Genomic DNA, 13,711 nt, shown 5'->3' with positions numbered 1-13,711 from the left:
ACTAGGATCACAGGAGTGAACCGCCATGCCTAGCCCAACAAAGGACTTAAACAGGAACCGAGTGAGCTGGTGAATGGTGCAGATCCAGAAGCAGTTCTCAAAGTGCCGGTCTTCAAAGATAAAGGAAGGCAAGATACTGAAAAAAAAACAAGTATGTTCAAGAGAAACCTTCCCTCTACATATCCGTTTCCATCTTGCCTTTGGGTCAAAAGCGCAATCCTCATGCTCATCATGGGAACACTTTCTGACCCCATATGTTTCTAGCCATGTCTTCCTGTGTAAACATACAATACCTCCCTAATCCCTTCATAATCTACAACAGGAGTCCACTTCACAGACACCTACTCACCTTTAGCACCAATCTCTTTATCATTAGTTTCCCTATTCAATATTTTGTTCTGTCTCCAAGATACACAGTGTGGAAAAACAAGGCAGAGAGGCCCTTCTGTGAGACAGTCCCAGGACGCTCAAGTTGAAGGACGGTGGGGATACACAGCAAAGTTCCTTTTGTAAACTTAGTCAAGTGCACACGGTATACATATTCTCCTGGGTATAAACAATTTACACAAATTAATTTACATCAGCAACATAACCAACACAATGGCAGATCAAATTCCCCTGTGACAATCAAGGAGTGGGCAGCGCTCTGAGGGCTGAAAGGTCAGAGTCACTGAAAACGCCCAGTGGCCCCCTCGCCAGTGGTATTCAGAGTAGCGGGAAAGAGAGCGGACAGTGTGCCCGTTATTGCAGGTACTGGGCTGCTCGGGCAGCACCGCAGTTCACAGCAGGGACTTCACACTTCTCTCAAGTTACTGAGTCTTTCTTCTTCCTGAACGGCGACTTCAGCCTCCTCCACACACTGCTTTTGGGCTTAGACTTTTTCTCCATGGCCAATACTAACTCCTTTTCTTTCTTACGAATCTCCCGTACAAGAGCATGGAAAACGTCATCAATGTAGTAACGATATGCGGCAGAGGTCTCAAAAAAGGGACAGCTGAATTCTCGCGCCAGAGATAATCCCTCTTCCTTGGAGACCTTCAAAGGCACAAACGTGAGAAAATGTATAGAATACAGCAGGCAGCAGTTAGAGCTGTTCCAGAGAGTCAGTGGCTTCCTTAGCTGTATAGTGCTTCCCGCTGGAGAGGTGCCAGCAGAGAACACAGCCCCGGGGGACTGAGGGCCCAAGGAGTGTACTACAGGACTCCACATTACAGGATTCTATTTCCAGTGTATTTGCCAGATTTTTTTTTTTTTTTTAAAGACAGTCTCTTGTATTCCCGGCTAGCCGAGCTTGACTCTCAACTTGTAAGTCTTCTATCTATATCTCAGGAGTGAATTACATGTATATGCCACCATGTCTGCTTTTATGCAGTGTTAGGGATAGAGCCCACATAATTTTTTAAATTGTTTTGTCAAGACAGGGTTTCTCTGTGTAGCCCTGGCTGCCCAGGAACCTTGTTCTGTAGATCAGGCTAGCCTCAAACTCAGAGATCCAGCTGCCTCTGTCTCACACCCAGCTTCCTGCATGGTAGGCGGACACACCACCAACTCAACTTTACAACTCAGCCTCTCTTTTTTCTTTTCTGAGACAAGGCTTCCCTCTGGTCTGGAGCTTGTCAAGTAGGCTGGCCAGCAAACCCCAGGGATCTGTCCATCTCCAACTCTCTAGTTTTGGGGTTATAAACTATCATGCCTGGCTTTCAAAACAAAAACAAAAAACAAAATTTATGCAGGGCGGTGGTGGCACACGCCTTTAATCCCTATACTTGGGAGGCAGAGGCAGGCGGATCTCTGTGAGTTCGAGGACAGCCTGGTCTACAGAGTGAGTTCCAGGACAGCCAGGGCTACACAGGGAAACCCTGTCTCACTGAACTCAGGCCTCAGACCCTCTTACAAGATGCTTTACTGACTGAACTGAATCTCTAGTCCTTTCAGTGGAACTTCTGGAAACAGATATCAAGTAAATACACATATTGATGAAGATAGCTTTCTTTATGCTTTTGATTTTTCAAGACAGGGTTTCTCTGGGTAGGTTTGGAGCCTGTCCTGGAATTCCTTTATATTTATTTATTTTTTGGATTATTATTATTTTACGTGTATGGGTGTCCTGCCTACATGTATGTCTGTGTACATGTGTGTGCCTGATGCTCCTGGAGTCTAGAGGCATCAGATGCCCTGGAACTGGGGTTACAGGTTCTGAGTCATACCATGTGAATGCTGGGATGGAGCTGAGTCCAGGGTAGCCAGTATTCTTAACTGCTCAGTTAGCTCTCCATTAGTTTTATTATTTTTAAGTGTTCATTTATTTGTTGTGTGTATGTGTAAGGCCTGAATGTCCCAGCACATGTGTAAAGTCAAGAGAGTCAGCTGGCAACTCTGCAGAACTGGTTCTCTTGTTTTACCCGGCAACTCTGTGGAACTGGTTCTCCTGTTTCACCTCTGTGTGGATTTTAGGGATTGAGTTCAGGCCACGGTATTTCCAAGGCCAACAAGCGCCTTTACTGAGATTTCTTGCTGCCCTTAGCTCTACTGTTATCTAAATTTTTATTTTGTGGTGCTGGGGATTGAACCCGGGTCCCTGTGTACGCTAGGCAGGAGCTCTACCACTAAACTACAGCCAAATGTCATTTCTGATAACTTGGGAAACTAACAGCTCATGATTCTTTACTTAATGAGTATTCTATTGCCATCTATTTGTTTGCTAATTGACTGTCTGGGCCTAGGTCTACAAACCCTAGGCTGCCCTCAAATGTATGGTGATCCTCCTGCCTAGCCTGTTAAATGCTTAGGTTACAGGTATATGACACAGATAGGTTATTATGTGTCTAAAACCCTGTGCGTTGATTTTTAAAAACCCAGATTTTATATAACAGGAAATTTATAGCTAAAGGGACATTTCCAAAGCTAGGGATAGGCTAATTTTCATTTTCTATTTTAAGGCAAAGCAATCTTCAAGAAACAAATGACCACCCACAACATTGCAGGTCTTGCTTCTCACCTGCCGCAGCTGCTTCAGGTCCGATTTGTTTCCCACGAGAACCACTGGCGTGTCGTCGGTGCGTCTGACGCGGTAAATCAGCTGTTTAAACTCCCGAACTTCATGAAAACTTCGGCGATCCGTGATGGAGTAACAGATGATAAATCCTTCTCCTGCCCTCATATACTGATCCCGCATGGCTGTAAACTCTGCCTGGAGGGAAGAAAAGGTCCATAATGCATTGCTGCAATCAGACCTGCATGCACACTGGCTACCTCAGAGTCAGAAACAGCATGTCAATTACCTGCTCTCCTGAGGCAGAACATGGAAATCAAGAGAGACAAACTAGTGGTACTGTCCATAGACACCTGCCCCCCTCCTGGAGGACACACTCTTTACCCACACAGTTCCGGGTTCAGTACCTGCCCGGCTGTATCCAGAATGTCCAGATTGGCAGGCTCATCATCGATGCGGATCCGGATCTTGTATGCATCTTCTACAGGAGGGAGGAACACACATGCGGGAAGAAGCAAGGATTTGAAAACTTGCCCTACAGAAGAGGCAGTCCCATCCAATTTTATTTCCTTATTTTGGTAGAGCCAGACCTTGAATCCAGGGGTTCAAACGGTGGGTGAATGCTCACTACTGAGCTATCTTCCCAGGCTGCAGCTTTTTACATTTGTTCTCAGGTGTTGGTATGCACACATGTAAATGCATGAATGCTCATGTGTGTATGGGTGCACATGTGCATGGAGATCCAGGGTTCACACTGGATCTCACTAGGCAGCTTGCTCAATGAAGCCTGTCTTTGATTGTGGAGGCTGGAATTTCATGTAAGTCAGTTACCAGGGTTCTGGGGATCTGAACTCAACTCTGCTTCTAGCTTATAAAGCAAGCGCTCTAACCTCCGAGCCATCTCCCCAGCCCACCAAGTTCTTTAAGGAATTTTATTAGTGATGTGTATGTACATGCATGATGTATGTGTGTATGTATGTGTATGCATATGGAGGTCAAGGGTCAAATTTATGAAGTCAGCTTTTTCCTTATACCTTTATATGAACTCTAAGTCACAACACTAGTAGGCAAGCGCTCTTACCTGCTGAGCCATCTCAGTGGCCCCCTGGATTGTTTTTATGTACTTAATTTTCTCAGGATGCTATAAATTCATCAAAATATGTAGATTAGTTTTTCTTTGTTCATGTATGCTCATGTATTTTTTATTTTGTTTTTAAAAAAACCTATTTATTTATTTAGTTTTATTTATTTATTTATTAATATGTGCACAGAGTTCTGCCTGAAGGCCAGAAGATGGCACCAGATCTCATTACAGATGGTTGTGAGCCACCATATGGTTGCTAGGAATTGAACTCAGGATTTATGGAAGAGCAGCCAATGCCCTTAACTGCTAAGCCATCTCTCTAGCCCTTATTTTGTTTTTTGAGACAGAGTTTCTTTGTATAGCCTTGGTTGTCCAAGAATTAGCTCTGTAAACCAGGCTGGCCTCAAACTCACAGAGATCCATTTGCCTCTGCCCCCAAGTGCTGGGACTAAAAGCGTGAGCTGCCACCACCCGGCATGGTTATATATCTTATTCACAGTTGTAAATCTAAATCTAAAAGTCAAGCCTGAGCATCTGAGAAGCAGAGGCAGGAGGATCTCTTTGAATTCGAGGCCAATTTTGTTTACATAATGAGTTCTAGGTGCGCTAGGGCTACAAAGGGAGATGCTGTCTTAAAAAATGAAAGGAAGGAAGGAAGGATGGAAGGAAGGAAGGAGGGAAGGAAGGAAGGAAGGATGGACGGCCTGACTGGAGAGACGGCTCAGGGGTTAAGAGCACTGGCTGTTCCTCCAGGGGAGGTTCAGTTCCCAGCATCCACATGGTGGCTCACAACCATCTATAACTTCAGTTCCAGAGGAACCAATGCTCTCACCAGATACATATACGGTACACAGACATACATACAGGTAAAACACTAATACAGAGAAAATAAATATTAAAAAAAATGAGCCATGCCGGGCGGTGGTGGCACACACCTTTAATCCCAGCACTCGGGAGGCAGAGGCAGGCGGATCTCTGTGAGTTCGAGGCCAGCCTGGTCTACAAGAGCTAGTTCCAGGACAGGCTCTAAAAAAAAAAAAAAGCTGCAGAGAAACTCTGTCTCGAAAAACCAAAAAAAAAAAAAAAAAAAGGATTCTTTCAGAATCCTTATGGTGTTGGTGACACATGCCTTTAATCCTAGCACTCAGGAGGCAGAGGCAGAGGCAGGTGGATCTCTGTGAGTTTGAGCCCAGCCTACAAAGCGAGTTCCAGGACAGCTAGCACTACACAGAGAAACTCTGACTCAAAAATAAAAAAATAAAATAAAAAATAAAATAAAGAAAAGAAGGAAGGAAGGGAGGGTGGGAGGGAGGAAGGGAAAAGAGGGAAAGAAAGAAAAAGATGGCTTTAGTCACTGTGCTACTGCTGTGAAAACCCCACAACCAGAGCTCTCAGGAAGCAAAGCATTTAGCTGGGCTTGCTTAGTCGCAGAGGTTAGTCTATAGCTATGGCGGGGAGCATGCATGGCGTCAGAGCAGCAGCTCAGTGCTGTGTCCTGTTGCACAGGCTGAGAGAAAGCAAGCAGGGACTGGGCCTGCCATGGGCTTTTGAAATCTCAAAGCTCACCCTGTGACACTTCTTCTAACAAGGCCATAATCCTAACCTTCTAATCCTTTCCAACAGTTTCACTCTCTGTGTCACTAAAACTTCAAACACATGGACCTGAGGTGGTCGTTCTTATTCAATTCACCACAAGGACTCTTTTTTGTTGTTGTTGTTTTGGTTTTCAAGACAGGGTTTCTCCATAACTTTGGAGCCTGTCCTGGAACTAGCTCTTGTAGACCAGGCTGGCCTCGAACTCACAGAGATCCGCCTGCCTCTGCCTCCCGAGTGCTGGGATTAAAGGCGTGTGCCACCAACACCATAAGGATTCTGAAAGAATTTCTTTTAAAACAGTAAGTCAGGGACCAAGGGAAGTGGCTCAACCGGTCCTGTTCTGCTATGCGGGCCTGACGACCTGACGACCCCAGGATCCACATAGATAGCACAGGACAGAACCCACAAAGTTTTCCTCTGACTTTCACACGTTTGCTGTGGCATCTATGCCTACACACACATCATGCACATTAAAAAAAATATTTTAACCGCTGGGCGTAGTGGTGCATGCTTTAGTCCCAATTGCCGTTTATTAAAGCACATACAAAATATTAGGCTAAGCAAACCATAAAGCATTATTATTTCCATTTACAGAGAAGATAAAGCAGGTATGGTCGCACACACCCTTAATCCCACTGGCAGGGGCAGGCAAGGCGCAGAGGCAGGTAGATCTCTGAGTTTGAGGCCAAACGGAGTTGCAGGTGAGACTGTCTTAGAAAAAAAGACTTAAAGAGAATTAAAAAGCTAATATCCTAAAATCCTGAATGTCTTCTTAACTGCAGGTCAGTGGTGGAACCAGCATACACTGCGGTTCCTCTTCACACCTCAGCCCAGGGCGCTGGTTTTAAAAGGTGGAGTCCCCGTGCCTGGACACTTTGTTTAAAGACTTACTTTTATTTTATGCATGTGAGTGTTAGGGCTGAAAGTGCATTGTGTGTGTGTCTGATGCTCACAGGTCAGGAGATGGTGTCAGACTGCCTGGAACTGCAGTACTAGATGGCTGTGAGCTGTCACGGTGGTACTGGAAGCCCCGTCCGCGACCCTGCGAGCACAGCAGTGTACTGTACCCAATGAAGCACCCCTCACAGCTTCACTATTTTCTAGGAAATATCGTAACCCCTTCATTTCAAAACCAAGCTCTTTTCTGTATGTTACCACCAGGTGCAACACTGGGTTAAACACAGGTCGTAAACATGTGACATGAGTGATCTTTAGCCCTTTAAAAAATTTTAATTTTATTACATTTTTGCTGTTTATTTTTTGTTTTGTAGATAGGGTCTCACTACGTAACCCTGGCTGGCCAACTTGATATGTAGACCAGGCTGTCCTGGAACTGACAGAGATCCGCCTGCCTCTGCCTCCCGAGTGCTGGGATTACAGGCGTGTGCCAACACCGCCCGGCTCACATCTACCTTCTTTAATGTAGATTTCTATACTAATCATGGAAAATACAGAAAAGTAAAAGAGAAAAAAAAGTCCATTCAATATTTTCATCACTTAACAAACATCAACTGCCACACAGGGTGGTGCAGGGCTTGAATCCCAGAACTCAGGAGAAAGAGGCAGGCAGATCTCTGAGTTCAAGGCCAACCTGGTGTAGAGTGAGGGCCTGGGCTGCCAGGACTATGCTGAGAAACCGTGTCTTGAAAAAAAAAAAAAAAAAAAAAAAAAAAAACTAGCCACACACACCCCAAGAGATAAATCCTCTTAACATTTTAAAATCAGTTATGTTCTTTACTAGGTTCTGCGTCCATGCGGGCACACACAGGCCACACGGCGCATGTGGAGTGCAGAGGACAGCCTTCCTCCCACCACGTGAGACTCAAGGATGAACTCCAGTTATCAGGCTTGGCAGACACAGCAGTGGCTATGGAGGGGAGAGGACGGGCAGAGACTGATCCTCACCGTCTACCATGGGAGTTACCGGATCTCACGTCAGGCTTGGTGACAGGTGCCTTTACTGTCTGAGCCATCTCACAGGTCCCCAAACTAGATTTTAATTTCAGTCACATAGATATGTGCTTCTACGTGAGTATAGACATATGCTCACTTCCAGCAATCGAGGCACACAAGTGTTTGCTGCTGAATCACACAGTACTGTCAGAGGGCAGCAGCGTAGGGTAAAAACTGTACTGATTGACAGCTCCTGCAGATGGCCTGCGTTCGGCTCACAACACCCCTATGAGAGCTTACAACTTTCTATTAACTCCAGTCCATGGGATCGAACACCCTTCTTCTGCCTGCAGTGCAGTTCACAGACACATACAGGGAAACACCTATAGCCATCAAATAAAAAAATCAATCTTTTAAGCCCTGAATTCAATCCACAACACTGCAGACAAACCAGTGAAAGCTTCTTGGGGTGAAAAAAATATGAATTTTACCTTAAAAATAAGAGAGCTGGGGACTTAGTGGGATAGTGTATTTGTCTAGTGTGTCCAAGGTCCGGGTTCAACCCCAAGTACAACAAATAAAAAAAAATTGTTGCCGGGCGGTGGTGGCGCACGCCTTTAATCCCAGCACTCGGGAGGCAGAGGCAGGCGGATCTCTGAGTTCGAGGCCAGCCTGGTCTACAAGAGCTAGTTCCAGGACAGGCTCTAGAAACTACAGGGAAACCCTGTCTCGAAAAACCAAAAAAAAAAAAAAAAAAAAAAATTAAATAAATAAATAAATAAATTGTTTAATGTCGCTTATAAAATATTAAATACAAAAAGAAGTAAGAGATTGGTTCTGGAGTTCTTTTGGATTTTAGTTTATCTACAGATATTTCTATTATTACGTATGTGCATGACTCTAGGGTGTCTGTGTGCAGCAGTGGGTGTGCAGAGGTCAAGTCCTTTGTGGACTCAGGTTTCTCCTCCCTCTCCTCCCACCTTTACACAGGTTCTGCTGAAATTCAGGTCCCCAGGCTTTTGGGGCGAGCAGCTTTCCACTGATGTTAAGGTGAAGGTTAGAGAAGTAGATTTTTCAGAGAAACCCTGTCTCGAAAAAAAAAAAAAAAAAGTACATTTTTGTTTTCCGTGAAGGAGACCTGGGGAAGTGGGATTTCCTTCTCCATGAGCTACCATGGTAAAACAAAAGACAATCAGTGGTCCCTGTGACCACTGGTGTGCTCTGCTCTCAACTGTTGGTCAGGGTTATAACACAGCACATGAGAACAGACAGAACATGGGCATGACCAAAGAAAATTCTGCCCATTTTGATAGTCTAAAAACCTATACAGGAGAAGAGAATAAAGAAGGTGTAGGAACATATCTATCCTCCTACCAAGGAGTAAAGTGGGCCTAGGAAACCCTGAAGCCTGAGCTCAGGGTCTGAGTTCCCAGCCCAACTAAGGTGACCAAGTGAAATTTTCCAGCCAGTCTCTAGGTGTGGCTAGTTATCACCATAAACAAGGGCAGAATAACGTGGTGGGTGTGGTAGGCTGTCAGCCGGTCTTCCTACACTCAGGAGCCAGCAGTGCAGGAGGGCATGTGTGGCAAACACGCAGCCTGCAGGGCAGAGGGTAGATACTGAGCCTGCCTGGCCACCTAGCAAGCACAGGCAATGTCCCCCCAGTGCAGCATCATTGGAGCTGAGACCACTTTGAATTTGGGCTCTGCATGGGATCACGAGTGGGTGGCCTGGCGCTAATGCTTGGCACTGAGTAAACGATCCAAACCCTGCAGTCCCTTTCTTCAGTTCCCCTGCCGCAGTTGAATCTCTGAAACAATCTCTAAAGCTGACAGAGCAGAACGAGGACGCAGCTCGGTGTACAGCATGGACTTAGCGTGTCTGAGGCCTCAGGCTTGATCCCTACCACAGAAAATAAATAACTCCCATAGAGCTCAATAAAAAGACAAGTGTTCCCACTCTCCCCAAACCCACAGAAGCATATGCTAAATAAAATGACCACAGCCACAGAATGAATGGCAGGCTTTTGTTTTGTTTTGACAGAGGACCTCATTAATACTCTTGACCAGCCTATAACTCTTTATGTAACCCAGACTGGTGAATTCACATTCCTTTGCTTCCCAAGTGCTGGGATTACAGATGTGTGCCATCACTCCCAGCTAATGGCAGAGCTTCTGTCCCCTCCTCAGCCCTACTTTTCTTTTGTATAATCACTCAGAATCAAAACTGCTGCTGGGTGGTGGCACACACCTTCCATTGCAGCAGAGGTAGGCGGAACTCTGAGTTCGAGGTCAGCCTGGTCAACATAACGCAAATTCCAGGACAGTCAAAGCTACACAGAGAAACCCTGTCTCAGAAAACCAAACCAAACCAAACCAAACAAACAAACAAAAAAAACCCACAACTGTTTCCTAATGATTTAGGAGTGAGGAACATTCTCAGTCAACCGAAGATAGCAACCAAAAACAACAATAATACAGCCCACACACCACAGAACTGGGCATGGTAGCTCAAGCCTGTAGTCCCAGACTAAGGCAAAAGGTGTGCTGTGTGTTCAAGAGTAGCTTGAGCTTAATCTCTTATCAAAAGAAAACAACAATGCAACTTAAAACAAACAACACAAAACAAAGCTGGGGCTACAGCTCAGTGGCAGAGCTCTGGCCTGGTCTGCTTGGTCTCAAGTCTCAGGCTCAATCCCCAGTCTATTGGCACTCTACCAACATCTAACAGTCAAAGATGACAGAGACACAGATGATGTTGGATATACCGAGCTGCAGGGATAAGGAAATAAATCAAGAGCTTCCAGTGGAAGGTCAGTGCTGAGAGTTCAATAGGCTGGCTCTACTTGTTTTTCTGCTTCCTTTTGTGGAAGTTCAAACCAGCTGACTCACACTACCAGGTTAGTCTCATGTCAGAGCCTCACAAGTGATAGCCAGAGATGGTTTCGTCGAGTAGCCTTTAAACTTTCCTTTAATCTAACGATACAGAATACATTCATTAAAACGGACAAACTTTGTCTATTAATGCTCAAACAAAGACTAAAGGTGGCATATGTACATATGAAGTCTAGGGGAAAAAATAAATGGTTTATCCTTGTTTCTAAATAAGTATGAATTACATACACAAAAAAGCTCGATATAAATACTACTTTTTAAACTTTAACTCTATTAAGATACTTTCACAGGATGTAGCTGGAATATAAATAAGAATCTGACTTACCAATGGTGGGGTCATGATCTTCTGGGAATCGGTGGCTGATGAACTGCATTGTCATGGCTTCAAAACAAGAAATGGAACTCATGACGGTGACCATGAAGTAATTTAACTATCAACTTTGCACAAGAGCCACTAACCCATCTGGTGCTTTTCAAACTTTTCTGTCAAATAGAAACGGTTACCTACCGCTCTTCCCAACGCCACCAGCACCCAGCATCACAAGTTTGTATTCCCGTGATAGCGCTGCAGGGCTGCTACAGCTGCTACCAACTGGGCGAGCTCCGGAGTCCATTGTCCTTAGGAGCAGTCCTGGGCCCCTAGGAAAGGCCTCCTAGGGAAGGCACAAAACATTCAGTCCAGGATGGAGACAGTCGGCCACAGTCTGAGTCCCAGCCTCCCACAAACACCGCGGCCTACCCTGCTCATTGCGGAACACTAAGAAACCCAGGTCTTCTCCCTTCCCCGTTAGTCTCAGTCCTAAAACACAGCACGGGTTTCTAAACTTACTTTTTATAGAAAAATAAAAAGAAATTGGGCTTCTCTTCAGATTCAGGCAGTGTGCCAGTAGGAAGGAGCCGGAAGCGTGCTGAGGGCTGCCTGGTACCGCCAGGTCTTCTTCAGGTTGCTGCCCCCGCTTTCCCTCCTCCCGTCCCTGCCCACCTGTGCCCGTACCTCTGAAGGAAGCCCTGAGTCCGGGTTGCAGACCGGATTCCTTCCCGAGCGGCGCTGTACAACCCACTGCCCCGCCCGGGTCCAGGAAGATGGCGCCGGTGGGCGGGACGTAGCTATAGCCCCGCCCCCAAGCAGACAGGGACTCTGCTCCACCCCACGCCTAGGTCTGATTCGCAAAGCCCTCTGGTCACATACTGGTCTAAGGTTTGCACGTACGGAAATGGGTGATCCACTAACCGAAACAGAAACCTTTAAAGTGAGTAACTTAGGGTTATTTGCTATCGGGAGGCAAATCCCCGCAATCTTACCAAAATACAGGATTTCATTTAGGGTAAGTATAGTCATTGCTACATAGTGGTGCTCCTTTTTCCAAAAAAGCTGTCATGCCGGGTGGTGGCAGCGCACGCCTTTAATCCCAGCACTCGGAGGCAGAGGCAGGCGGATCTCTGAGTTCGAGGCCAGCCTGGTCTACAAGAGCTAGTTCCAGGACAGGCTCTAGAAACTACAGGGAAACCCTGTCTTGAAAAAAACCAAAAAAAAAGTAGCAACCAAAAAAGCTGTCATATTTAACGATCCTGTGACCGAGACAGATGTTCTGAGCACCCAGTTATTCTAATTGGAGTTCTGTATGTTAAAAACATTAAGCCAGATATGATGGCACATGCCTAAAAATCCCGCATGAAAGGTATTGTTGGCAGCAAGCAGTTCAAAGGTCAGTCCTGGATACACAAAGTTACACATTACATAGGCTGCATGAGACTCTGTCTTTAAAAGAGATCTCTGGAGAGATTATCAGTAAAGCACTTGTTGCTTTGATTGTTTGTTTTTCGAGATAAGGTTTCTTTGTAGCTTTGGAGCCTATCCTGGAACTAGCTCTGTAGACAGGGCTGGTCTTGAACTCACAAACAGAGAACTCTCAGCAGAGGAATCTAAAATGGCTGAAAGACACTAAGGAAATGCTCAACATCCTTAGCCATCAGAAAAACCCAAATGGCCAAGATCAAAAACAGTGATGACAACTTATGCTGAAAAGGATGGGGGGAAAAGGGAACACTTCTGCATTGCTGGTGGGAATACAAGCTGGTACAACCCCTTTGGATGTCAGTGTGTTGATTTCTCAGAAAATTAGGAAACAACCTTCCTCAAGACCCAGAAATACCACTTTTGGGTATGTATCCAAAGGATGCTGAATCGTGCCACAAGGACATGTGCTCAACTATGTTCACAGCAGCTTTGTTTGTCATAGCCAGAATCTGGAAACAACCTAAATACCCCTTGACTGAAGAATGGATAAGGAAAATGTGGTACATTTACACAATGGAGTACTACACAGCAGAAAAAAATGGTATCTTGAAATTTGCAGGCAAATGGATGGAGCTAGAAAACATTATTTTGAGTGAGGTAACCCAGACACAGAAAGACAATTATCACATGTACTCACTCATAAGTGGCTTTTAGTCATAAGGCAAAGAAAACTAGCCTATAAGTCACAATCCCTGAGAACCTAGACAACAGTGAGGACCCTAAGAGAGACATACATGGATCTAATCTACATGAGAAGTAGAAAAAGATAAGATCTCCCGAGTAAATTGGGAGCATGGGAACCATGGTCGAGGGTTGAAGGGGAGGGGAGGAGGAGAAAGGGGAGCAGAGAAAAATGCAGAGCTCAATAAAATCAGTAACGATAAAGCCTCCCTTTTAAAGAAAAAAGAAGCTGCTGCTTTGGGCCTGTGGCAGCGCGGAAGAGACCAAGGTGGGAATTATACGCAGAGATAGCGGAGAAAAGGTGGGGTGAGAGAGATGACATGTAGCCCATGTCGCAGAATCAGAAAGATGCCCGTCCACTGAAAACTTACGGGTAAATCACAAGCCTTGTGGTAAAATACAAAATAATAGGAATGGGCTAATTTAAGAGGTAATAGTTAATAAGAAGTCTGGGCTAATAGGCTGAACAATGTTTTAATACAGTTTCTGTGTGATTACTTTTGGGATGGGAGACCTGGAAACGAACAGTCTCCGCCTACATTTTATTTTTCCAAATGCTAGCTAGCCAGACATGCCTAGAAAACCAACATTTTGGAAACAGAAGCAGAAGGTGCTCTTCAAGTCTGTCTGGTCTATACATCAGAGCTTCAGGGCAGCCAGTGCTAAATAATGAGACCCCTAATCTCCAAAAAACCCAAAGTGGGGAGGGACTGGGATGTATCTCAGTGGCAGAATTTTACCTAGCATGGACAAAGTTCTGGGTTCAAATGCCA

General features: G+C 45.3%; 1 protein-coding gene across 1 annotated transcript; it reads right to left on the bottom strand.

Annotated features, from left to right (window-relative positions):
• Window positions 1-345: 345 nt before the first annotated feature.
• Rit1 (Ras like without CAAX 1) lies at window positions 346-11,570 on the bottom strand. The gene is made up of 6 exons (XM_038312005.1): window positions 11,454-11,570; window positions 10,968-11,112; window positions 10,785-10,841; window positions 3,400-3,473; window positions 2,999-3,190; window positions 346-1,035 (listed from the first exon to the last, which is right to left on the bottom strand). The coding sequence occupies exons 2-6, from the start codon at window positions 11,071-11,073 to the stop codon at window positions 805-807; spliced, it is 660 nt and encodes a 219-aa protein (XP_038167933.1). The 5' UTR covers window positions 11,074-11,112; window positions 11,454-11,570; the 3' UTR covers window positions 346-804.
• Between the last annotated feature and the right edge of the window lie 2,141 nt (window positions 11,571-13,711).

This window comes from Arvicola amphibius, chromosome 14, assembly GCF_903992535.2.
Source record: "Arvicola amphibius chromosome 14, mArvAmp1.2, whole genome shotgun sequence".
In the NCBI taxonomy this organism is placed as follows: Eukaryota; Metazoa; Chordata; class Mammalia; order Rodentia; family Cricetidae; genus Arvicola; species Arvicola amphibius.
This window is presented reverse-complemented; position numbering and strand designations above follow the sequence as displayed.

Coding starts and splice junctions, on each gene's coding strand:
- Rit1 (XM_038312005.1), bottom strand. CDS start 11,073: ATGGACTCCGGAGCTCGCCCAGTTGGTAGCAGCTGTAGCAGCCCTGCA. Junction 10,842..10,967: donor TGGTGGCGTTGGGAAGAGCG/GTAGGTAACCGT, acceptor CTTGTTTTGAAG/CCATGACAATGCAGTTCATC. Junction 3,474..10,784: donor AGATCATGACCCCACCATTG/GTAAGTCAGATT, acceptor TCCCTCCTGTAG/AAGATGCATACAAGATCCGG.